The sequence below is a fragment of the Lichenostomus cassidix genome, chromosome 3 (genome assembly GCF_008360975.1).
Source record: "Lichenostomus cassidix isolate B80296 chromosome 3, HeHo_3.0, whole genome shotgun sequence".
Classification (NCBI taxonomy): Eukaryota; Metazoa; Chordata; class Aves; order Passeriformes; family Meliphagidae; genus Lichenostomus; species Lichenostomus cassidix.
In genome coordinates this window covers 87,661,104-87,686,072 of record NC_139483.1, presented here as the reverse complement: position 1 = coordinate 87,686,072, position 24,969 = coordinate 87,661,104, and the positions used below count along the sequence as shown (strand labels likewise).

General features: G+C 43.2%; 1 protein-coding gene across 1 annotated transcript in view; it reads left to right on the top strand.

Moving 5' to 3' along the window:
- Positions 1–16,770: 16,770 nt before the first annotated feature.
- Positions 16,771–24,969, top strand: part of PRIM2 (DNA primase subunit 2) — a 92,541-nt gene continuing 84,342 nt past the window's right edge. The window contains exons 1-4 of the mRNA XM_085056592.1: positions 16,771–17,107; positions 17,763–17,866; positions 18,158–18,237; positions 23,256–23,376. Coding sequence (XP_084912718.1) covers positions 16,954–17,107; positions 17,763–17,866; positions 18,158–18,237; positions 23,256–23,376 — 459 coding nt within the window. The 5' untranslated portion in view covers positions 16,771–16,953. The remainder of the gene's footprint in view (positions 17,108–17,762; positions 17,867–18,157; positions 18,238–23,255; positions 23,377–24,969) is intronic.

Here is a 24,969-nt window from a genome sequence, read left to right as displayed (position 1 = left end):
ATTTGTATTGGTTTGAAAACAAACCAGTGGGAGATCACAAGTCAAGATTGAAATTAAAAATAAGTGAAATAATACAAGGAAAAGCACTGACAAAGTCAGATACAACCTAACACCCTGTTAGGGTGGTAGTAGCAGTCCGACTGAAGTAGTCCAGTTGAAGCTGTGATCCTGTGAAGGTCTAGTCTCCAGCTGAAGATCCAGTAGTAGCTCTGGTCCTCTGGGAACCCAGTAGACAGGGCTAGCTCAGGTAGTTCCAAGGCCAGGTTATATCCAGGTGGGAACACCTGGCTCCTCCCTCCTGGGCAGAGCATCTCACAATGGGATGAGATAAGTCCATGAGTCACACGGTGGGTCCCTGATGGCCCATTGCCTGTCATGCGGGGTGGGTCATTAGCAAGTGATAATAGCTAATGGATGGCCCATTGCCTGTCATCTGGAGTGGGTGATAGCAGCTAATGGCCCACAGCTGGTGGTAATAGAATACTTAACTACATCAATATTGCAACCTAGGACATTATCCACCCCTTATTCTATTACCATCTACACAGTTCTCACTTAAGATAAGGTCTCCTTGTGGGACACAACGGGTTTCTCCATCTGCCTGCATCACCCACCAAGTATAACCAGGTCCTTGGGCAAAAACCACTCCACGGATGGGTTTGCCTTTCCCTGACGTGGGACTAATCCAAACAGTCTTTCCTAAAAAACCTCTTACGTGTACCACAGGGACTTTATCTCCATCCACTGTGTGCAAAGGTTCGGACTCGGCAGGACCGGCTCGATTGATAGAACCCCTTGTGTTAACCATCCAGGTGGCCTTTGCTAAGTTCAGTTCCCAATTTTTGAAGGTTCCCCCGCCAAGTGCCTTCAAAGTTGTCTTAAGTAGTCCGTTGCACCGTTTAACTTTCCCGGCAGCTGGTGCATGATAGGGGATATGGTATATCCATTCAATTCCGTGTTCTCTAGCCCAGGTGCTTATGAGGCCATTCTTGAAATGGGTTCCATTGTCAGACTCGATTCTCTCAGGGGTACCATGTCTCCACAGGACTTGCTTTTCCAGACCCAAGATGGTGTTCCGGGCAGTAGCATGAGGCACAGGGTAGGTCTCTAACCATCCCGTGGTTGCTTCCACCATGGTCAACACGTAGCGCTTTCCTTGGCGGGTTTGGGGAAGTGTGATGTAGTCAACTTGCCATACTTCCCCATACCTGTACTTTGACCATCGTCCACCATACCACAGAGGCTTCACCTGCTTGGCCTGTTTGATTGCAGCGCAAGTCTCACAGCTGTGGATGACCTGTGAGATGTTGTCCATGGTCAAGTCCACCCCTCGGTCACGAGCCCACCTGTATGTCGCATCTCTCCCTTGATGACCAGAGGCATCATGGGCCCAACGAGCTAGAAATAATTCTCCTTTGTGCTGCCAGTCCAGATCCACCTGTGACACTTCCACCTTGGCAGCTCGGTCCACCAGCTCGTTGTTACGATGCTCTTCATTAGCCCGACTCTTAGGTACATGTGCATCCACATGTCGAACTTTCACAGTCAGCTTTTCTGCCCGGGCGGCGATGTCCTGCCAAATCTCAGCGGCCCAGATGGGTTTTCCTCTGCGCTGCCAGTTAGCCTTTCTCCAGCGACCTAACCATCCCCATAGCGCGTTGGCTACCATCCAGGAGTCAGTGTAGAGATAGAGCCTTGGCCATTTCTCTCGTTCGGCAATATCCAAAGCCAGTTGGATGGCTTTAAGCTCTGCGACCTGGCTCGATCCACCTTGTCCCTCGGTAGCCTGTACAGCTTGTCGTGTGGGGCTCCATACTGCAGCTTTCCATTTTCGATCTGCGCCTACAATTCGGCAGGACCCATCGGTGAAGAGGGCATAGCATCTTTCACTCTCCGGCAGCTCGTTATACGGGGGTGCTTCCTCGGCACGTGCTACTTGCTCCTCTACTTCTTCTGAAGATAATTTAAAAGTCTCACCTTCAGGCCAGTTTGTTATGATTTCCAGAATCCCAGGGCGATTCGGGTTTCCAATATGGGCGCGCTGTGTGATGAGGGCAATCCATTTGCTCCACGTGGCATCAGTGGCATGGTGAGTAGAGGGAACCCTTCCCTTGAACATCCACCCCAGCACTGGCAGTCGGGGTGCAAGGAGAAGTTGTGTTTCTGTGCCGATCACCTCTGAGGCGGCTTGGACTCCTTCGTAAGCTGCCAAGATTTCTTTCTCGGTGGGAGTGTAGTTGGCTTCAGACCCTCTGTAACTTCGACTCCAGAATCCTAGTGGTCGACCTCGGGTCTCACCAGGCACCTTCTGCCAAAGGCTCCAGGACAGACCATGGCTCCCGGCTGCAGAGTAAAGCACATTCTTTACCTCTGGTCCTGTCCTGACTGGTCCAAGGGCTACCGCATGAGCGATCTCCTGTTTGATCTGGGTGAAGGCTTGCTGCTGTTCAGGGCCCCAGTGGCAATCATTCTTCTTGCGGGTTATGAGGTAGAGAGGACTCACGATCTGGCTGTACTCAGGGATGTGCATTCTCCAAAAGCCTATGGCGCCTAGGAAGGCTTGCGTCTCCTTCTTGTTGGTTGGTGGAGACATCGCGATGATCTTATTGATGACCTCAGAAGGAATCTGACGCTGTCCGTCTTGCCACTTTACTCCCAGGAACTGGATCTCTCGGGCAGGTCCCTTGACTTTGCTCTTCTTGATGGCGAAACCGGCTTCCAGGAGAATTTTGATGATTTTCTCTCCTTTCCCAAATACTTCCGTTGCTGTGTCCCCCCACACAATGATGTCATCAATATACTGCAGATGTTCTGGAGCCTCACCCTTTTCCAGTGCAGCCTGGATCAGTCCATGGCAGATGGTGGGACTGTGCTTCCACCCCTGGGGCAGTCGGTTCCATGTGTACTGCACACCTCTCCAGGTGAAAGCAAACTGAGGTCTGCACTCTGCTGCCAGAGGAATGGAGAAAAAGGCATTGGCAATGTCGATGGTCGCATACCACTTTGCTGCCTTGGATTCCAGCTTGTACTGAAGTTCCAGCATGTCCGGTACAGCAGCACTCAGTGGTGGTGTGACTTCATTCAGGCCACGGTAATCCACCGTCAGTCTCCATTCTTCACTGGACTTACGCACCGGCCATATAGGGCTGTTGAACGGTGAGTGAGCCTTGCTGACCACCCCTTGGCTCTCCAGATCCCGAATCATCTTATGGATGGGGGCCACAGAGTCTCTGTCAGTGCGGTATTGCCGGCGGTGCACTGTTGCTGTAGCAATTGGTACCCGCTGTTCTTCAATTCTCAGTAGTCCTACAGCAGACGGGTTATCTGAGAGACCGGGCAGGCTATTCAGTTGTCTTATGTCTTCTGTCTCTACGGCTGCTATCCCAAAAGCCCAGCGATGTCCCTTCGGGTCCTTGAAATATCCACTCCTGAGATAATCTATGCCGAGGATGCATGGGGCGTCTGGACCAGTCACAATGGGGTGTTTCTGCCACTCTTTCCCAGTTAAACTCACTTCAGCTTCCAGTACAGTCAGCTGCTGGGATCCTCCTGTCACCCCAGAAATAGAAATGGATTCGGGCCCCACATACCTGGATGGCATCAGGGTGCACTGAGCGCCGGTGTCAACCAAAGCCGTGTATCTTTGTGGGTCAGACGTGCCAGGCCATCGGATCCACACAGTCCAATAGATCCGATTATCCCTTTCCTCAACCTGGCTAGAGGCAGGGCTCCTCTAATCCTGTTTTTGGTGCACGATGTTCTTCTCCTGTAAATGTGTTCCTGAGGTCCCTTCAAGAGGATCAGTCATATTATCACTTCCATTCTGTCTGGAGTTCTGGCCACAAGAGACTGGGGCAGTGTTGTACCTAGATGAGCCTCCTAAAGTGGATGTTTCTTTTTTTCAATTCACGTACCCGGGCTGCTAAGGTGGAGGTGGGTTTCCTATCCCACTTCCTCATGTCTTCCCCATGCTCTTGAAGGAAAAACCAGAGGTCACGTCGTGGAGTTTGTTTTCTTTCCCTGACTGGAGTACGTCTGCTCCTGATGGCAGAGACTCTGGTTGGTTTCGGTGTGGCATGAAAAAATCCTTCTTTGAGCTCTTTCTTTACTTTCTGGTGGCTCTCTTCAATTAAGCTCCGGACTTGCTCGGCCAGGTTTGTTTCTACCGATGAGACCTGGGTCCGTAGTGGAGCGGTGACAGTGTCCTCATAAATTCTCAGTTTGTTTGTTAACACACCCACCTGGTCTTCGCCTTCCCTCCACTGCAGTGTTGCCAGGTAACGAGAGTATATCTCTGGTCCGAGCCGCGCGAATCTTAGCCACATTTGTGAAGTGCACTGGACATTATCTGGGTTCTTGGGGAATCTCTCGTTGTCCGAGAAAATGATCTCTAGCACGGCCAATTCCCTCAGGCATCGGATACCTTGTTCTATTGTGTTCCATTTCCTTTGGTGCATCTGGAGGTCTTCTTTGCACAGGTATCTGTCCCGTACACTCAGCAGCTATCGCCGCCAGAGGCTGAGAGTTTCCTGGGTTTTCCCAATCCCCTGGTCAATGACCACATCCTGAGACAGGGATCCCAGTTGTCTGGCCTCACTTCCATCCAGAATAGTGTCGTTAGCTGCAGCGTCCCAGATACGGAGCAGCCAGGTCAAGATGGACTCATTTGTCTGCCGGGTGAATTCCCTCCGTAGGTCACGCAGCTCCCCCAGGGATAGAGAGCGAGTGATGATCTCCGGCTCTGTCTCTTCTGCTGGGTGAGATGGTCCTGCCGCATCCTCATCAGTCGCTGTGCGGACTGACTTGCTCTTGGATTTCTTTTTCTGGACAGGGGCAACCGCTACTGGCTTTGGTTGTTCTGATTCGGCAATGGTCTGTGTTGACACATTGACTGCTCGTTTGGTTCCTTTCCTCTTGGTGGCAGTTTGCGTGGACGTGGTGCCTGCTGAGTTGTTTCTTTTCTCCTCCTCTTCGAGAAGACACTGTACAACACCAAGTATTGTTCTGTTTCTCAGCATGAGGTACACTGTGCTGGTCGCAGAGAAGAAAGAAAACAGAACTGACAGGAAGATTATGCCATCCTTAGCATCCAGAGAGAACTCAATATTGTCAAAGATGGCTGTGCCTGGCCTGAAATGCTGGAAGAAACCACTCTCTCCTCCTAGCCCCAGAGGGTGGGTGCGATTGCTGAGGAGATCCCAGATGGAGCAGCTCAGGTTAGGCCAGGCAGACAAAGTCGAGTAAATATACCGAATGGTGTTCATCGCCTCACAGGTTACTATGCAATAGGCATAATAAACCAATAGAGCAATTTTCATGCCATGCCCTGATCGTAACAAGAGCAATACGACGGGCAGATAGTTTCCCATTTGAGGAAAGATATAGAGAGCGAGATAAAGCACCCATATAGATAAGCTGACTTTATGAAAATCAGGAAAGACTTTTGCTGGGAAAATTCTAGGCTAAGACGTTCAGGTGATTCCGAGGACTAAAATTCCTGTGTATTTTTCTATTTCCTTGAGCACTGCCTTCAGATCAGCAGCATCTACACTATTCTGAGATAGCTGGGACATCTGGATATCTTGGATGAAACTGCTAAACACTTGTGGATAGGCAAATTAAGCAAATTAAGAGGATAAACTGTTCAGAAGTTCTACAGAACTGAATTCTAATAGTCATAATTCTTAAGGACCTTACAAGAAACCACCTTCTTCCATAAGACATAAAAGAGAGAAAGAATTACCATGACAAAAAGTCTTATTTTTCATCAGAAACAATGTGCTATGAATTTTCAAGATAGGCACCATGTCAGCTTACCAGCATTGTGCCCATTCCATGTGACATTTTGTGGTGAAGACAGGGACTCACTAGTTGAGTGGCAAATGCTGTCCATGTAGCTGATCTCTTCTGGCTGCCTTTGCAGGCTGTTGTAAATATAACAGTGTCGCTGTTTGACCACTAGCGGAGTGAAGAGACGAGTCCTTTCAGAGTGCTCAAAAGAACTACTTTATTAAATAATTAACAGATTTATATACACTTCAGAAGGCTGTTCGGATTGGCCAACAATCATCAACTCCCCAGGGATTGATTGGCCCAGGCATTTGACCGCCTGTATCCAAAAGGCTGTTGCAACAACATGAAACTTTATCTTTATTTAGAAAACATAGAAGAAGAAGAGAAAAATTCCCATGGGAAAAGACCTGTGCTGCCACACAACAGCAGCAGGAGAATTTTCTGTTTGAGTCAGGAGCTGGTAATGGTAAATTTCAATTAATATAAATAGATAAATATCTTGGAGATGGTAAACATTCAGCATGCCTTAAAATTGACATCTATTTATCAAACACATATATTCATATATGTTCCTTTTTCTGGGTTAAGTATAGGTAGATGAAAGAGACCTAGCTGTATGTTCACTGAAGGGCAATACAGTTGAAATTATGTCACTTTTTATCGCTGTTGAACTGCTAACAGAAGAAGTCCAGGTCTTCACTGTGGCAAATGTCTGTTTTTATTAATTAATTTCAACTTATGTAGACTTTCAAAGGTCACCCAGATTGGTCAGTTCAAAACCTCCCCCCAGGCCGACTGGCCAGGCTTGAATCATTCATATCTTGAGATGCTTTCAACAACATCCAAACTTTATCTTTCTTTATAAAACGCAGGAATAAGAGAGAAAAATTTCTCACAGGAAAGGTCTGTGCTCGCTACAACTTTTGATAGCCACCACTTACCTAAGCAGTGTCTAGTCTATGCTCACATGTACTGTGATCTTCAGGCAGTGAGGAAGAAAAGGAGTACCTACAAAACACAAATTCAATTTTCCTCAAAATTATGTATTGTTCAAAGGTTAGAACTTCAATGTTTGGGATGTTGATGAAGCAAACCTCATAATACAGCGTGGTAATTAAAATAACACCAACCAGGAACTGATTTGTCCTTCTTAAGCTTCAACCACTGTAAATGTGTGCAATACGAAATAGCAAAGCTTTACCTCCCAGGGATGGGATGTAGGTTTTTTTGCAATATTAGTCACAGAACTGATTGCATATCAAACTATTTTTGATGCATTTTGATCTGTTGATGCCACACCATCTTTCAGACATGCTGGTTTGTGTATGTATAATGAATTGCTTCTCCAAGACCATGGCTCCTGCATGCCACTGAAATACTAAACACAACAACAAGGAGGAAAGATAATTTGCTGCCTTTATACAAATGTTCTCAGCCAAAAATATATCCAGCATATATAAAGTCTATTTTTTAAAAATTTTATTTTTTTTAAAGCCAGTTTCAGATAGTTGAAGAAATCTGAGTAACTTAGCTCTAGTCAGGCTTGAGTAGTAGGCACAGATGGACTCCAGACACTGACTCACTCTCCAATTACCACTACCCAGATTTTTTTCCAACAGGCGTTTTTCTGCCAATAAATCTTCCAGTTTCCCATAATGTACTGTTAGGCTGAGATCACATCAATGTAGACAGAAAAACTAAATCTATGTTCACATTCATAAGGAGAAAAATAAGGCAAGAAATTTGGAACTAACTAGGACCAATAAAAGCAAAAAAAAAAACCAACTGGAAAACATACAGACATCTTTGGAACTTTTTTGTACAGATCACAGATCATTCTGCCTCTGTGTTTATCAGGCTGTGTACTGTAAGTCTTCTGTTGCAAGTAGGAGAGGAAAGCAATTTATACTTAAGAAGGACTACTCTTCCTTAAAAGCAACAACTTGACTTTGTAACATGTTACAGCCAGACTATACGGAACAAAAAACCCTTGCATTTTGGTAAATATAAGAAAATAAACAGTGGTCTCTATCAACTGCAGTCTTGCTATCATATGTGAATAAATAATTATTGATCTGAAGGACTGTTTGCAATGTCTTGCTGCAAATGTCAGATATATGTTCCATGTTCTTGTGACCACAGCATGTGAACTTTACTTTAAGTTTTGGCAGAGCCAGATCTCCCTTTTACTTCAAGTTTACTTGAGAGAATTTGGATTTGAGTTTAACTGAAAGAGCCCAATACCCACTCTCTTTTGTAAACCAGCTACTCTAGAACAATTTTCATTGTATGGGTCTATGCAGCGGATGAATTCCATGATCTGTTGTATACAGGAAGTGTAAATGTATGTCCTTCTGGCTATAAAGCCTAATAAAAATATGCAGAGCAATAAAATTAAATCATAGAGCATATTTTTTCTTTTTCTAATTGTGTGTTCAGTTTCTTGCTGTAGAGCATGAGTAAGCATCTTACAGTCAACCTGTCATCAGCAGAGCACAATTTAAAATAGACAGTTATCACTAATGGAAAATGATCTGTCAATCAAAAAAACAACATAGAAATCGTACTGTTGAATTTCCAGAGCTATCACATTTTGAAGTAGTTTTCACAGATATCCAAAGATACTAGCCAACTGTCTTCTCAGTCCTATGCAGCATAGAAAAGATAATATCCTAAAGTAAAACTGTGGCTGACAAACAGGCTAGTAGAGAGTCCCAACAACCAAACCAAATTGATATAAAAATTTCATTGGTCTAGTAAAATCTCAGCCAGGCTTTTTTTTTTTTCCGTTTGTTTTAAGTTCAAAAATGTCAGGAAGAATGAGTTCCTGATATTTTCTTTGGCTGATAGTGAAAACTCATCAATATTCAGGCTATTACCCTTGAACTTTGAAGAGTCTGTCACAGCAACCTTAAAAAAAGGAGTAAGTGAATGCAACTTTAGTTTACTGAGGGAGACAGAAACCTTATGGGGGAATGCAGGTATTTTTATACCATTGTGGTGTTTTTTAAGGGCACAGACTTCACAAGATGGTGGTGAGCAAAGACGTTTATTGTGCAGTGATAATTCCTTATATACTACAGGAAATAACTCTACACTACAAAGTGCTCTGATTAACTATTGTGTTTCACAACATTACCTTTTATGGCAACAGGTAAACAATACCTATTAAGGTAACTAACAGTGTTTCTCACTTCTGACAGGTCCAGCAGTTCACAGGCCCACAATACACTCTTTCCATTTCCCCTGGGACCAGGATGTTTTTTACTAACCCCAGAGTTTCTTCTGGACCAGAGTCAGACGGTCACTTTGGCTTTCAAGGCCTGTTGCTCTGCTACCTATATCCTGTAACTCCACACTGGAATGGCAGATGAGGTGACTCAGGAGCTGGGGATAGCAGTGTAACCAGCACAGTTCTGAGGACACCTGTGTCTGTCTCTCTCTTTTTAAGACTGTGTGCTCTGTACTCCCCTCCTACAGCTTGCCCTGTGTAGAGTTTGTAGGCTGACATGGGTGTACAAAGCAAAAGCCAAGATTCCATAGGCCTGTAGGTAAATTAATGCTCTTGTCTGTTTCCTGAGAGTATCATCTCTTCACTTCTGCAAGGTGATGAGATTACTTGGTGTTGAATGAGAAGGTGCAACACCATATGGACTCAACACTCAGTATATAGTTACACACCTGCCATAATTTTTACCCATATTTCAATGTATACAGTTCATTGAGAAGACAAAACTGCAGGCACTTCCGTATGTAATGCCATGCAGATACCCATGCAAGATATGGGTCCAAAAAAATAAAATATGTGTAAAGAGAATGTAGCCACTCTCGAAAGCATTTGTAACACTATATGCTATATATTATATGCATCTATATACTATATACTATATGCATCAATACCACCTAAAATATAAAGTATGCCAGCTAGATTCATTTAGATACATTGTGATCCACCCTTGCTGTTTAATTGTTACCGGATTTGTTATAAAAATGTTAGGTCTTCAGTATATCTAATTGCATTGTATTTTTAAAAGCAATTCGTTGTTAATAGCTGTGCAACTGATAAACTTAGTTTCCTAATTGGAAATATAAAAATATTAAACCCTTTTACTTAGTGTGGCTATATCGTGGACAGTTTTAATGGTTATTCAAAATTTATTAGAACGAGTCTCAGATTTGGAAATTTGTTAGGCAAATGTGCCATGTAGTTTTCAAAATAACAATGTGTGTACCAGATTTCTGCATATTCATGTGGGTGAGCTGAAGAAAGATTGCCAGGATACCAGTGCCAATAGTTATTATAGCTCTGTAGTCTGAAAATAAATTAAGAGTTTTGTCACCAAACCCTGAATTTTAAGGAGCATTACAGTAGCAACCGATTTTCACAGTGCTGGTGGGTGGGGTTGGGGTTTTATATTCTGAGGCTACATCCTGCTTCTGGTGAAATCAGTGCAGTTTTATGCAATGAGGATGAATGGCATGGACCTCCCTTTGGCAGGTGCAAAGAGGAATTGATTTATTGCAAAAACCAGGCCTTTAAAAGCAATTAGCCCTTTATCAGTTACATTCTTGTGATGCACAACAAACATATTTAGACCAACCAACATAAACCATGGTGTGAACACGCACTGGTTATATAACTTGTATTCTAAGGTTATAGAGCTTGGTTTTTACCTCTATTTTAGCTGAGCCACTCCCAGAACAGAGTTCTTTTCTGTTTCGCTGAAGTAACAGGAGTGAGCAAGGATTTTACAAGGGTCATAAGGCCCTCATTTTGTAAGGTTTTACTTATCCACTACAATTTTAGACAATACTTAATGGGGAGAGGATCCTTAACTGGAACTTTTCCCTTTTATTTTGTGATAAACCAGTCAGTTTTACTTCTTTAGCTCAAGTTCCACAAAGTTTCAGCCAAAGGAAATTGTAGAACATGACAGAAGTAACACAAAGGCAAAACACTTAGAAGTAAGACAAAGTAATATATTTAGTTTACAGTAGAAAGGTGGCTCAAGAATTGGCTGGTATGTCTGTTAATCATCTTAATCTCAAATGTCTTGTGTAGGCAACTTCCAGTAAATTGGAATTTTGCTTTCACAGGGAATGTAGGAATTATCTCTAACTCCTTATGCTGGTATCTATTCCTAATGGGGAGGAGGACCTCATATTACATGCAAGAGAGGTGTCTATCCCTAGTTTGTAAAAATACTTAGGTTTCCACTCCTGAACATCATTTATATTTGAAAAAAGACCACAAACCCCAAACCCAGAAAACAAGCAAGTAAAAAAGCCAAACAAACTTGAGGTAAACAAAGGGAAAACAAATCAGCTATGGAGGCACCTGAATTTAAGCAAAGTAGATTTAAGCAGTATACCTACCTCTTTCCAGGTATTCTGTGGAAAACTATTCCCTTTAAGAGTTTAAAAGGTAGGTGTGGGTTTAGTTGCTAGATTAGGCAGACTGAATCCCACCCCAATGGTTATTTTGGGGGGTTTCACTTGTAACGGTGGAAGTGCTCTGAGTAAGTCTAATGCAAAGGTTTGTTAGCAATTGGAACACAGCTGGCTATTTACAATTAGGTTGGAATTTTGCAGACTGTTTGACAAAGTGGCTGAGTATTTGAACACTCAGTATGTGTCAGAACTGAACAGGACATTTTTTCATCATGAAGTCATGGGCTTAAAAAAGCAAGTCTTCCTGGCCAAGTCTGTATTATACAATACCCCTAATCAAACACCATAAGGCTGAACAAAATCCTTCAACTGCAGTGGCTTTATTTTAATGGAGACAGAATAATGTTTAAAAAAAATTCAGACAAAAAGAGATTTTCCTTGTAAAAATATACTTGAAGCTTTGGGGTTTTTTTGCATTATTCTGAAACCTGACAAAGAATTCGTTATCTGATTTTAAAAAGTTAAAAATCCTAGATACATAGCTATGTCTAGTTCTTATGTTGGAGAGCAATACCTTTGAGATTAATGAAATCTTTCAATTATCTACTGATTACTTGATAAGAAAGCATCCTACTCTTTACTGCTATACAGGGAGAAAATTGATTATTCTCAGGACAATACTAGAAATAAGTAAATCTTAAATGTTATATGTAACTAAAGCATTTTCTTCTGGAACATTAGTTTAGGGGTAATAATTTCCTTGGAAAGAAAACATCGGCATCCCTACAAATAGACAGACCTTGAAAACCTTCTTTATGTGTTTCAGAAGCTCACAATTTAAATATGATAAAGATTCTTATGCAGCAGATTAGGTCTAGAAATGAATTCTACTTTCTTGGTCCTGATTCTGGGTAGTTCAAACCTTCCCCTGTCTGTTTGGAGACGATGGAGCAGTGGCTGAGCTCAAGCTGTATTTATGCTGACCAGCCAGGATGTTTGTGTTAATTGTCTGGTTGCTGCTGCTCCACACACACAAAAGACTGAGTTCTGCTTTTCTTTTCCATGGTAGAAATTTGAATCTCCCTCTCTTTTCGTTACTCAGGCTCAAATTTCTCAAATTTGTGAGTGTATCTTATCTTTGATATTTCAACCCCTCTCTTTAACATTGATTCAATGCTTAAAAGTTACCAGAGGAAGATTAAGAAGAGAAAAAAACAAGTCAACACCCCTCCTCCCTCAAGACCCAGCATGGCAGGCAAAATTATTTTGAGTACATGGAGCATCTTGTAAGAAAACGCAAGGATAACATCCTTTTGGAGAAAGCCTAGTGCAGGGACAGGGCAGATTTTGCCTCTATATGTACCCTGAAAATTAAGTTAAGGGATCAAAAATATGATCTAAACAGAAGAAAGATGCAATGAATATATTTGCTACAGAAGCCTAAACATAGTGAAGAAGATGCATCCAGTGAAAGGCAGAGGTGGATGACAGACCTACGTGTCAGGATAAGTTTAAGAAGATTGCAAAGATGTATCTAGATTTTCTCTGCCTCTGCACTAGAGTCTTAGTCAGGGAATTTCGGGAATAAATCTAGGATTCATAAACCCTGTGCAAGTGGAGCCAGAGAGATTTAGAGTGTCACAAGGGATGTGACCATTGTTACTCTCCACTTAAATAAATGAACACTGAGAGCATATTCCAACTAAAGCAGCCCTCTAAACCTCTCTTCACTGCATGATTCATGCTTTACTCACTTCAGAGCCTGCAGGAATTTAAAGGCCAGCTCAGAACATTTACCCTGCTATTTATAGTAAGTACAGAGGTATCTGTACATTATGGTCAGAAATAAAATCTCAGTATAACCTGGATGTCAAACATTTAAAGAAGTAAAAAAGCATGGAGAATTGCAAAACAGAAAAAAAAAATAGGAATTGGGCAAGGAATTACACAAACAGATTACAAGAATAGTGTAAACACTGAGATTTCTGAAAAAGTCAGATCAGTAAAGGAATAGAGTTAGATTAAGGGAAAATATGTAAAGAAATATTTCAAATAAACAAAAGTTAAAAAAATTATTGAAGAAGAACATTTTAAAAGGTGAAAAGACTAAACCCCCAAGATATTAATACAATATATTTGAAGACAGAATTATGTGATAATTCAATCAGGCTGATGATACGTGCAGTAAGAAACACTGTCAATTAACAGTAAGAGCTGAAAGGGAGCCAGAAGCTGAGAAAGGACATTTTGTGCTAATCACTGCCATCCATAGAGATCCAAACATCCCAGACATGAGAGATGAATGGGGCTTGAAAGAGAGAGTCTAGGTATCAGCATCACCATATTTGCTCTTTTATTAGCAGATGTAGTTAAGCAAATAAAGAAAAACTGGGCTCTGGCAGATCAGTATTAGGCACTCTGCTAGTTAATGTAACAAAAGTGGGAGTAGCAGCTGTGCAATGATACATAGTTAATGCAAATAAGGATTTTGTGTGTGTGTTTGTGTGCCAGTGTTGACCCAGGCAGGCAGCTGGTACAAGCACAAAAACATAGTTAAAGTGCAAAGAGTGAATTTATTCCATTACCTTGCTAACTGGAAGATCCCAAGGCAACACCCTGGCAGAGACACACAAGCAGGAAGGCAGGCACTGTCAGGCTCAGTCCATCCGAGTGAAAAGCAGGCCTTCTGTTTGCATCAATTTATCAAGGGTCTGTGCACTTTTAGTTTACCAACACGCTGTGATCTCCTCTGGGCTTTTTTTATGATCTCTGAGCTCTGACCCTCTCTCTCCCAAAACAAGGGAACTTAAGCATGTCTGTGGGAGTGCCTCCAAGTCTCTCAAAACACCTACATTATCTCTACACAGAAATGCTTCTCAAAACAGAGTAAAACCAGCAGTAGCCATAATATACAGGGCTCCCCTCACTGTTATTCTCCAGGCCTTGACATTCCCAGCTGCAAGGTCACTTCAGTGAATCTACCATCCTCGTCCTCCTCCTTGCCATTCTTCTGCTTTTAACCCTTTCCTCCCAACAGTGTGTTAATTAAGTTGCAGAACAGTTTGGGGTATGCAGAATTGCAAGAGATGATGGAGACAGTTTGACATCTGAATATATGGATGTTGTTGTAAAACATTTGTGAAGTGGGTTGTTACGACATCAATAATTCTCTTAAAAATACTTAAAAAATCAGCCCCCAGTGGTAATTTTACTGTGGGTATAGTGAAAATATACTTAGAAAAAAGTAACCAAAATAGAGTGAGAAATATTACCACCTGTAGGTTTCAATAGATAGATCAGTAACAAGGTTTGAATTTTGAAATTTGCAGGGGGTTTACTCCAAAATAAAAAATTTTACTTGTCTATTTTTTTCCAATAAAATTATTCTTGTGTGAAAGGGCCAGGTCATGCATTGTAAGTTTTATTTAAGTCTAGTAATATGGATGTTAATTTTAATTCTTAATTGCTGGTGAAGTAATCTCATGTATGACTTTTTGTAATGCTGTTAGTGTCAGCAGTTAAAAAGACAAACAGGGTAGATATTCACCTAATTACAGAGAATCTGGGGATTAATATTCTGCAAGAAAGGAAAAAACCACCCTAGAAGTAAAACAAACAAAAAGAAAACAACAGATATAGACATAGTTGCTGACCTGTCAAAAATCAGCAGGACGTGGTTCACTAGAAATAGTGATGGACAACAAATCGCATACCATGCTTTCAAAAGGTGTGGTGCTGCTCATGTGCCAAAATCTAAAACATGAGTAGAAATTGAATTAAAATGAAAAGAATCTGTTTTCTGCTGTGCTCCTCAGCATTGTCACACTTCTCCCCCTCTGGTCCAGGCAGGGTACAGCACGCCAAGCAAATGTGTGAACTCTGATGGAGCTCCCTGACCTGCCCGGGACAGTGCACTGCCAGTCTCTGTAAGATCTCTTGGGTATTAACACACTGGTCAAAGGCAAAAGCTCTGCCTTCTTGCAAATATTAGGTGGATTTTGGCAGACGCAGTCCTAACTCCTAAGCAACTCATGTTGCAGCCAGGTAGTAAAGGGGAAAAACTGTGTGGGATGAGCAGTGGCTATTTGAAAAAAAAGGTTGCTTCCGATTAAAGTTGTTTTTTGTGTATAAGAATATACGAACTTGCTTTCGGTTAAGTATTAATTATTACAAAAATATAAACACATAAAAAGATATCAATAGCATATTTTCCTCTGGAAAACTACAGAGGAACACTGTAGAATGAAACTTTTTATCCTGCTAAACTGTTAAAATATTGCCGTGGCAGAGGTTTGGCCCAGAGCAAAGAGGAAACGTCACAGTTTGACAATTAGCACAAGGATAGGAGCATCCACTGTAGGCAACTTTGATGATGGCCACCTTGTTTTGAAGGTGGAGTGGATTATCCCGCCTCAGTTGAGCTCAGCACCACGATTGATCTGCCAATAGAGAGCCAAGATGCAGGCTTGCCATACCACCAGGCTGGCTTGCAGCGGCGGTGTTTGCTAAAGCTGCAGCGAGATCGCTCGGCAATGTGCCAGGTGCTGCCCGCCAGCACGGGACTAGTGCGTGTCCTGATCCTTCATCCTGGCTTTGCTCTTACGAACCTGCCAGCCTAAACCGCTGATTTGCCTCTCTTTGTTGGCACAAACTGCATGACACTTCTGATTTCCCACCCCTTTACTCCCCGAACTTCCTGCAAGATCATTTAGCAATTTACCGGGTCGGGGAAAATTAGCAAGTAAGTGGCATTTTGTGGCAGGGGCATGAAATAACAGCCTCAGCTGCAGCGAAACGGACAGCACAGCGGCAAAACCAGCAAATCCTGCCGTTCTCTTGGGAAAATGACAAAATTATAAAACTGTGGAACAGTGTAGAACGTGCCGGTGCTGGAAGCGGATAGGACGGATGTGGGCAACACCAGCACCGCCCCGGCAGTGCCCGGAGCCGCCAAGACGGAGGTGGGCACTGCCTACGGCGGGACCGCCACGGCGGGTGTGGGCACCGCCGGCACCGCCATGGAGCGTGTGGGCACAGCCGGGACCGCCATGGAGAGTGTGGGCACCGCCATGGAGCGTGTGGGCACCGCCGGCACCGCCATGGAGAGTGTGGGCACCGCCATGGAGAGTGTGGGCACCGCCGGCACCGCCATGGAGAGTGTGGGCACAGCCGGCACCGCCATGGAGGGTGTGGGCACTGCCGGCACCGCCCGGCCCGTGCCGGGACCGCCATGGAGGGTGTGGGCACTGCCGGGACCGCCCGGCCCGTGCCCGGAGCCGCCATGGAGACTGTGGGCGCAGCCGGCACCGCCATGGAGAGTGTGGGCACAGCCGGGACCGCCCGGCCCGTGCCCGGAGCCGCCATGGAGAGTGTGGGCACTGCCGGGACCGCCCGGCCCGTGCCCGGAGCCGCCATGGAGACTGTGGGCGCAGCCGGCACCGCCATGGAGAGTGTGGGCACTGCCGGGACCGCCCGGCCCGTGCCCGGAGCCGCCATGGAGAGTGTGGGCACTGCCGGCACCCGGCGGCACCGCCATGGTAATTGTAGGCTCCGGCCAACATGGCCCCACCCACACCGCTGCACAGCCAATGGCCGCGAGGGAGGCGTGGCCCCGCGCGGAAGTGGGCGGGGCCGGCGGAGCGCGGGAAGCCGTGGCGCGGGGCCGGGCGGGCGCAGGTAGCTGTCCCGGCGGGTCGCGTCGGGCGGGGGCAGCGGCAGCGGAGCTCGGGCGGTCGGGACGGGGCCAGAGGCAGCCCCAGGGCGGGGGAGATGCAGTTCTCCAGTCGAGAGAGGCAGAAACTTGCGCGGCTGGCTGGAGACCGGCGGGAGCAGTACCCTCACAGCCTGCAGTTCTACCTGGAGCCCCCCACGGAAAGCATCTCCCTGGTGGAGTTTGAGAGCTTTGCCATCGATCGCCTGAAGCGTGAGTAGCGTCTCTCCCACCCTCCTCCTTCCTCCCCTCCGTTGTCTCCCTCGATGCTTTGGATCCTTCCTGCCGTGGCTGTGTGCATTTCTGGCGGGCCCGGATGCTCTGTTCGCCTGACCTTAACGGGAGCTGGGCTGGCTGCTCCTGCTGCCGTGAGCTCCCGTTCATGGAAAACCCATTGCTTTGGGCCTTTCGGAGAGCTGAGACAGATTTCACAATGGGCTTTCGGTGTAGCTGTTGGGACTGTGTAATTTTGCTTTACGCCGGGGCTTTTTATAAGCACGTTTCGCTTCCTGTAGATGTTGTGACAATATTTGATGTCTCAGTACTGCGATTCAGGTCGTTCTGGCTGGCAGCCCTAAAGTCCTGAAAACTGCTGGGTCGGAGTTTCCCTTAGAGTGGAAACCGATGTTCTGAGACTGATCAGCTGTCTCCCTTTCCTTGGTGACAGTATGGATCCCAGAGCTGGGCCAGCTGTCCAGAACTCACGAGCCTCACTTTATCCTCCCTATTGCTCACCCCTTTGCTCCTCATACCACTAGGCGCAATTCCTGTGGCCTTACTCCACTTTGTGCCTTTCCCAAGCTGTGACACATTTAAATCAATTTCAGCATGTTGTCTCTAACACGGACCTTTTCCTTTTTTTGCCCAGTGCTCAAAGTAGTTGAAAATCTCGGTGTGAGCTATATAAGAGGTACTGATACATACAAAACTAAGCTGGAGACTGAGCTCCGGAAACTGAAGTTTCCCTACAGAGTAAGTAGCACTTTATTTTCTTTACACCATTCAAGAATGATGAATAAAAGTAGTGGTGATGAAATGCTACTTCAAAAACTGCAGTTCTGTCTTTTTGTCAGAGGTGTAGTTTTTCTTTGATGGTGTATATTTCTTTGGGGTAACCCCCTTCCTTAATGAGTTTGCATTTATTGTCTGAAAGATAACTATTATTATGCTAATATTTGCTATTAAACAGCAGTGGTAAATTGATTGTGAATTTTTAATCTGGGAGGGATTATTTCTCTGAAATAATAAGAATATGTTCTATAGGCTTTGTCTGAGGATGATTATGAGGCAAGAAGAAAAGATCATATCTCTCATTTCATACTACGCCTTGCTTACTGCCAGTCGTAAGTACTTTTTGGATTATGCACTCTTATTATTAATTTTAAATCTATATAGATACTGCAGTGCTTTATTATAGATATCACAGATGCTTTAGAGTTGCATGGCTACTAAAGAGAGAGGTAGGCTCCAAGAGAGAAGGTGTTTTGCTGGGAGTCTGATTTCAACTGTGATGAAAAGGGATCTATGGAATCAAAATAAATATGCGGATTTTTTAATAAGTTAAAGAAATTACAAACATTTGTCTTTTAAACACATGGCATTGATTGGAGTCTCGTGATACCTTATTTTTAAATGAAATCACATCAGTATTGTTTGTCAGGCATTTGCAGTGATTGATAATATAGTTTAACTTCTGTATATGGTAACTGCTGATAACTGACCAAAGACCCGACTATTTAAATAGGCTTTATATTATTGTATTGAAAGCACTGTTTCTGACAGACTAGAAATACCATCTGAGTTTGAAATTTCCTCTACTTCCTCTGTTTTTTGTCCAAATTCATTGCTGTGGCTGGCTGCACTGCAACTTTCTTGTTATGTGAAATTTCAAGCAAAAAGTTGGTCCTATAAAGTGCATTATTTTTACTTCCCCTATAGTTTTTGGATGAAATTATAGAGGCTGTCAGTGCTTTCTGTCTGCAGGCAATTTTTGTCCAAATTCATTTGTTTGAACTCTTTACTACTTGTCATTCCAGTCTTTTTAGTATTAAAACTGGCAGATATGAAGTGTGTATTGTTTTCAGTGGTTAATTCAATTGCACTTAAGGCTGCAATATAGTTAATTTGGTGACTGTGGTAGAATGCATACTGTGGCTGTGATAGATGACATGACTGAAGTGCTGCTATGGATGGATAAAGACTTGTCAGCAAAAACAATGCAGGTGAGTTGGAGGGACTGTGGTCTAAGCCAGGATATGGAGGGAGCTTTTCTTTGAAATGGCTTTGGGTTCCTGCTGCAGAACATCTGACCAGAGCAGGAAGTAGCAGAGGCCTCAAAAGCCTGCCTTCAGATGGATGAAGCCTCACAATGACAGGCCCTGGATGACTTCTGAAGACCCTGAAATCTTCCAGATCATTCATGTCCCATCCTGTTGTCCTTTCAAAAGACATCTGGGCTGTGCTGAAGACAGTTTGTCAATGTGTGTGATCAATGAGCCTGCTAGATCTGTGATGCATGGACAATGAGGAGCAGGTTGTGGATGTGGAGGTCAATACCAGCCTTCACTGCAGTGACTCTGATAGTGTAGTTTGAAATCCTGAAAAAAGGGAGCAGATTGAATAACAGAATTGCAACTGAAATCCCTTCTGTATTCTACATGTGTAATTTGTGACTGAATGACAAATGTAATATTGCCTTATTTCTAGTGTCCGTGTTTGTTGTGTGTATCTTTATAGACTCCTTTAATCATACCAGTCCTGCTGATTTTCACAAGAACATATATTGCTTTATGTGTATTGTAAATGTACCAAGACCCCCTAAAAGGTAGTATCCTGGAGTAGTCTGGGGTTTAAAAGGCCCCTGAAAATGTAGTGTTTCATATTAGTAGCATTTTGAATAATCAATTTGGCTTAATTCCAAAGCCAAAACTTTACTTTTAACAGTTATTATTTAGATTATTTAGAACATTACTTTTTTTGTGGGAGATGAGACACTTTGAGGGTGTTGGTAATGACACATTTGGTGAAAATTCTGCTCTTGTGGAAGGTAGAATTATCTGGTGGTGAGAATCTGATCTGGAATTCAAGAGGTATTTATTTTTTGGTTGGTCTGTGACTTCAGGAAAGTGAATTTAGGTTAAATTTACAGGGGGCAACACATGTCACCTAGCAAAATCCTGGAGGTTAGGCACTGGGCTCAGGAGTGAAATTCCTGAGGCTTTGTCCAATGTGCTGAGCTGGGAGGAAGGCATTTGTAACTGACAGTGGGTGGCAGGCTTGAGTGAAAAGCTGCCTCAGTGAGAAATAACCAAGCAGGGACCTGGCTAAACATTTGCCTTTGTCAGGGATGGGATCTTTGCCCTCCTGCCCTACTTGTCTATAACGGCTCTAGAATCTCCTGGAATTAATGATAGATACAGATGATTACTTTTCCTCTGCAAGTTGTCCTTTTAAAAGAAGATGCTTGTGTTTTGTATCAGAGCTTATTTGTCTGAAGTTCTTGCTTAGTAAATAAATTGGAGATACTGTTCAAACCCTGTGTGTCAGGGAAGTATCTTAAAAATTAGGCTTCAGGCAAGGCAGAAGTGGGCAGCTTGTTGCAGGTGAACCACTGCACAGAAATGAATACAAACTGTTTTGGGCCACAGAATCAGCAGAAAAGGGCCTGGTTTTGTAATCTAGAGGGATTAACCTCTTTAAAGGGAGGAGGGATCTTGGGTAGAGCCCAGGGAAACCCTTTAAACAACTTGCAAATGCCATTTTGTGTTCCCATTTATATATACTTGCTGCATTTTGATAAAACAGATTTTACTCAGTTTCCACTTGTACTTTGAGAAGGTGGATTTAATGCTTACTCATAAAATGGAAGATAGCATCCTAAGACCTATGAGGTGAGCCTGTACCCAGTGTTCTTTATTCTCTCTCAGTAAGCAGCTACTTTGGGGATATTTCTATCATCTACAACTGGCATGTTCCCCAAAAGATAAAATTGGGAGGCAAATAGAATATGCTGTACTTCAAGTTTTTATCATACTAGCTGAGAAAAATAAGCTTGGCACAAATCATTAGGTTAATTGAAGAAAGTTGTTAAGGTAGGAGTGATTGAAAAAGTGCACTGAAATAGACAGACATAACTGCAAACTGGTTGAATTCAGTTCTTGTGGCAGCTGCGTGTATATGTGTTTACATTTTCCTGTGACAGTGCTTTTTTCAGTTTTCAGTTGGCCAACAGTGCCACCCAGGGGTACAAGTTAATATCGATTTTTCTTTTCTTGTCTGTATGAGTCCTCACTTGTAAATTGGATTGTTTTGAGTTGGTTTTCATATGGCCTGAAGTGACCAGCTCTGCCATTGTGGTCAGTTAAATTTGTAATGTAGTCCTCATCTCCTGACTTTCTTTCTTCTGTCTTTGGAAATTCAAAACTTTAAAGCTTACTCCTGTAAGATAGGGTACATACAGTCTCAAGAGAATAGTCTCATCCATACACTTCTTTCACACCTCTTGTAATGTCACTTAGATCTGTCAAGACCAGGAAATAGAATAATCTTGTTTCATTTGCTTTCATGGCAGATGCAGATCTAAAGATAATTTTATTTGTGAGTGGACATGACTGTGTGCATTTTTGCTTCTGCCTGCTGCATCTCTCTTCACTTCAGCAAATTAGCTGTGAAGAGCCTTGAAAGTCACAGGAGCATAGTCTTTACTTTTTAAGATGGAAGAAATAAATTTTGCCTCTGTTCTGACAGCAAAACTCTTTTATCCAGGAAACTTCTTTCTATTTGTGTCTGAGTCACATAACAAGGACATAAATTTTATTTCAGACTTAGCAAGGCCTTTCCTACTCCCTGACACGTTTTTCTATATGATAAATTAGACTTGTGTGCCAAAATTGCTGCCTCTTATGTTGAGTAGCATTTTCTTTTGTATGTTGTCTGTACCCATGTTCTCCTTGCTGTCTAAAACTTAAACTCTGAGTAATCCTTTGGTGTTGGTTGCCTAGTAAAGTAGTGATCTGGCCCCTGCTCAGGGTTTTCAAAAGTCAGTGTATAGTTGCTGAAACTCTTGTATTAATTGTGGGATGTGAGCTACTAGTCTTAAATTCCAGATTTACAAGCATTTGCATGCCTTTCCTAAAATACTTCTATGTTCATGCTTCCTGACAAATATGCTGATTTTTCCTACCCCTCCTTGGGGTGAAGAGTATTTCTATTCCAACCCCAGCCCCTCAAGTGCTGTTCCCTATACAGAAGAGACTGTTCTTTTATATTATTTTTATAGTTGTGAATCTGTGAACTGTTTTAAACTTTCTAGTAATCTGCACACCAGAAAGTTAAGTGGCAAAAAATGGGGATATATTCTTAACATCTATACTTCAATGACCTGCAACTCTCTCAGCTTCAGCAGCAGCTTGGTTAGTAATCTAATAACAGTGACATTGCTTTTCATTTAAGCTCGAGGTTTTGATAATAAGTATTATCACTTAGAATGAATTTGAGATGACAGTGTACAATTTTTTTAATGTGAATAATGTGTGCAAACTACGGTTTGGATTTAGAAATGATGTAAATACTGTTGTAATGATGCCTAATGATCCTGGGAAAGTCAGTTTTTAAGTATATGCTGGACATATACAGGAGTGTAAAGTCAGGTCATCAGCTAATTTGTCAGCTATAGGAAGAATCCAGATAAGAGACAAAGTAATATTTCCTTGTTATGGTAACTTAAATGGGTAGGTGGGATTATAGCCTTTGATCTGCTTTCCTGAAGAAAATGAACAGCAGACTGGCTCGCCTCCAAAGCAATTATATAGAACTATGTTTGTGGTTTGTTTGGTTTTTATGTATGTGTGCGTGTGTGTGTGGTGTTGTTTTGTTTGTTTGGTTTCCCCCCTAGGAAAACAAATGCGGTGTAAATCTAGGAAAACAAAAAAATTGTCACATCTGAGGATTTTACTGCTGTTGAAGATGGCCAGAGAAGCACTGCAGCAGATCAGTCATTAAAGCATTAACTTCTGTTTTAAGTTGCACAGATTATTATTACATCCCAAGCACTAAAACTGTCCACAAGGTTATATTTTACAAAGCACCTTAACAGCCTTTCCATCTGGAATTTCTTTGAATAATAATTACTTTTCTTCAAGTTATATTTCAAGCAGAGGTTTTGTCCACAAAACCACAAACAACTCTGTTATGATTCACATGTTCCCTATGGGAAAAGATGCCTAAGTATTGTAAAGGGCATATATAAGATTGCAGTCTTTTCTGATTGAGTGTGCATCACTGAGGGTTTCCTGCCTTCACTTCAAAGAAACAATGCATAATCAGAAAATATATTAATTTTTTAATTTTTTTGTTTTTGCAGTGAGGATCTGAGGCGTTGGTTTCTTCAACAAGAAATGGATCTCTTCCGATATCGCTTCAATGAATTAACTGGCAGTTTAATGCAGAAATTCCTGGGACACGTTAACTTATCATTTGAAGCTGTAAGTATGTTCCTTTCTGTATTTATGTTGCACATGCCAGTTGTTTTTTAAAAATTCTCATTAGGATGGTTTTGGCAATTGTGTTTAAAAAATAGAGCAGTTACGGTTTCAAAAAAACAACCACACAACTTCTGAACTTGGAGAGTAGTGGGAATGAGGATTAAGTGATGTAATTTTATGCTACAACAAGAGAAGCTCAGTTTGCTTCAGTAAAAAACCACAACTGAAAAGATGTGTAATTATACAGGTAAGTTAAGAAGGTTTACAAAAGCTGATAGGTATTTTTGAATGAAAGTTTTGTGTGGATTAGATCAAAGATCATAGAAGGGTTTGGGCTGGAAGGGACCTTAAAGACCATCCAATTCTAACTCCCTGCCATGGGCAGGCACACCTTCCAGTGGACTGGGTTGCTCAGCGTCCCATCCAACCTTGCCTTGAGCACTTCCAGTGATGGGACATCCATGGCTCCTCTGGGCAGCCTATTCTAGTACCTCACTGTCCTCACAGTAAAGAATTTTTTCCTAATCTAAACCTATTCTCCTTCAGTTTGAAGCCATTCCCTCTTGTCCTGTCACTACATGACCCTTGTGAAAAGTCCCTCTCCATCTGGTAGGCTCCCTTCAAGTACTGGAGGCCACAATTAGGTCACCTCAAAACCTTCTCTTTTCCAGGCTGAACAATCCCAGTTCTCCCAGACTTTCCTAATACAAGAGGTATTCCATCCCTCTAATCATCTTGGTGCCGCTCCTTTGGATTCATCCCAGCAGGTTGATGTCCTTCCTGTGCTTAGAGCCCCAAAGCTGGATGCAGCACTGCAGGTGGGGTCTCATCAGAGCGGAGTAGAGGGGCAGAATCACAGAACTGTTAGGGTTGGAAGCGACCTCTGGAGATCATCCAGTCCAATCACCCTGCCAAGGCAGGGTCACTTAGAGCAGGTTACACAGGAATATGTCCAGATGAGTTTTAAATGTCTCTAGAGAGGGACACTTCACAACATCCCTGGGCACCCTGTTCAGTGCTCTGCTACCCTCAGTGTAAAGTTGAGGTGAAACTTCTTGTGTTTTAGTTTATGATCACCCAGCCCTTCCCTTGCTCTGCTGACCCTTCTGCCTTTGATGCAGCCCAGGATATCTGGGCTCTGAGTACACATTGCTGGTTCATGTCCAGCCTCTCCTCCAGCAGCACCCCTGAGTCCTTCTAGGCAAGGCTGCTCTGGATCTGTTCATTCCCTGGATTGATACCAGAGGCTGGCCTGACCCAGGTGTAGACCCTTGCACTTGTTAAAGTGTGTGAGATTGCCTTGCGCCCACTTCTCAAGCTTTTCCATGTCCATCTGGATGGCATCCTGTCCTTCAGGTGTGTCAACAGCACCTCTCAGCTCGGTGTCATCTGAGGATGCACTTGATCCCTTTGCCTGTGTCATTAATGAAGATATTAAGTAACATTGGTCCCCATGTGGACTCCTGAGGGACACCACTTGTCACTCATGTCCATCAGGACTCTGAGCCATAGATCACTGCCCTGTGAATGTGACTGTCCGACCAATTCCTTATCTGTCTAATGGTTCTCCCATTGCATCCATTTCTCTCCAGT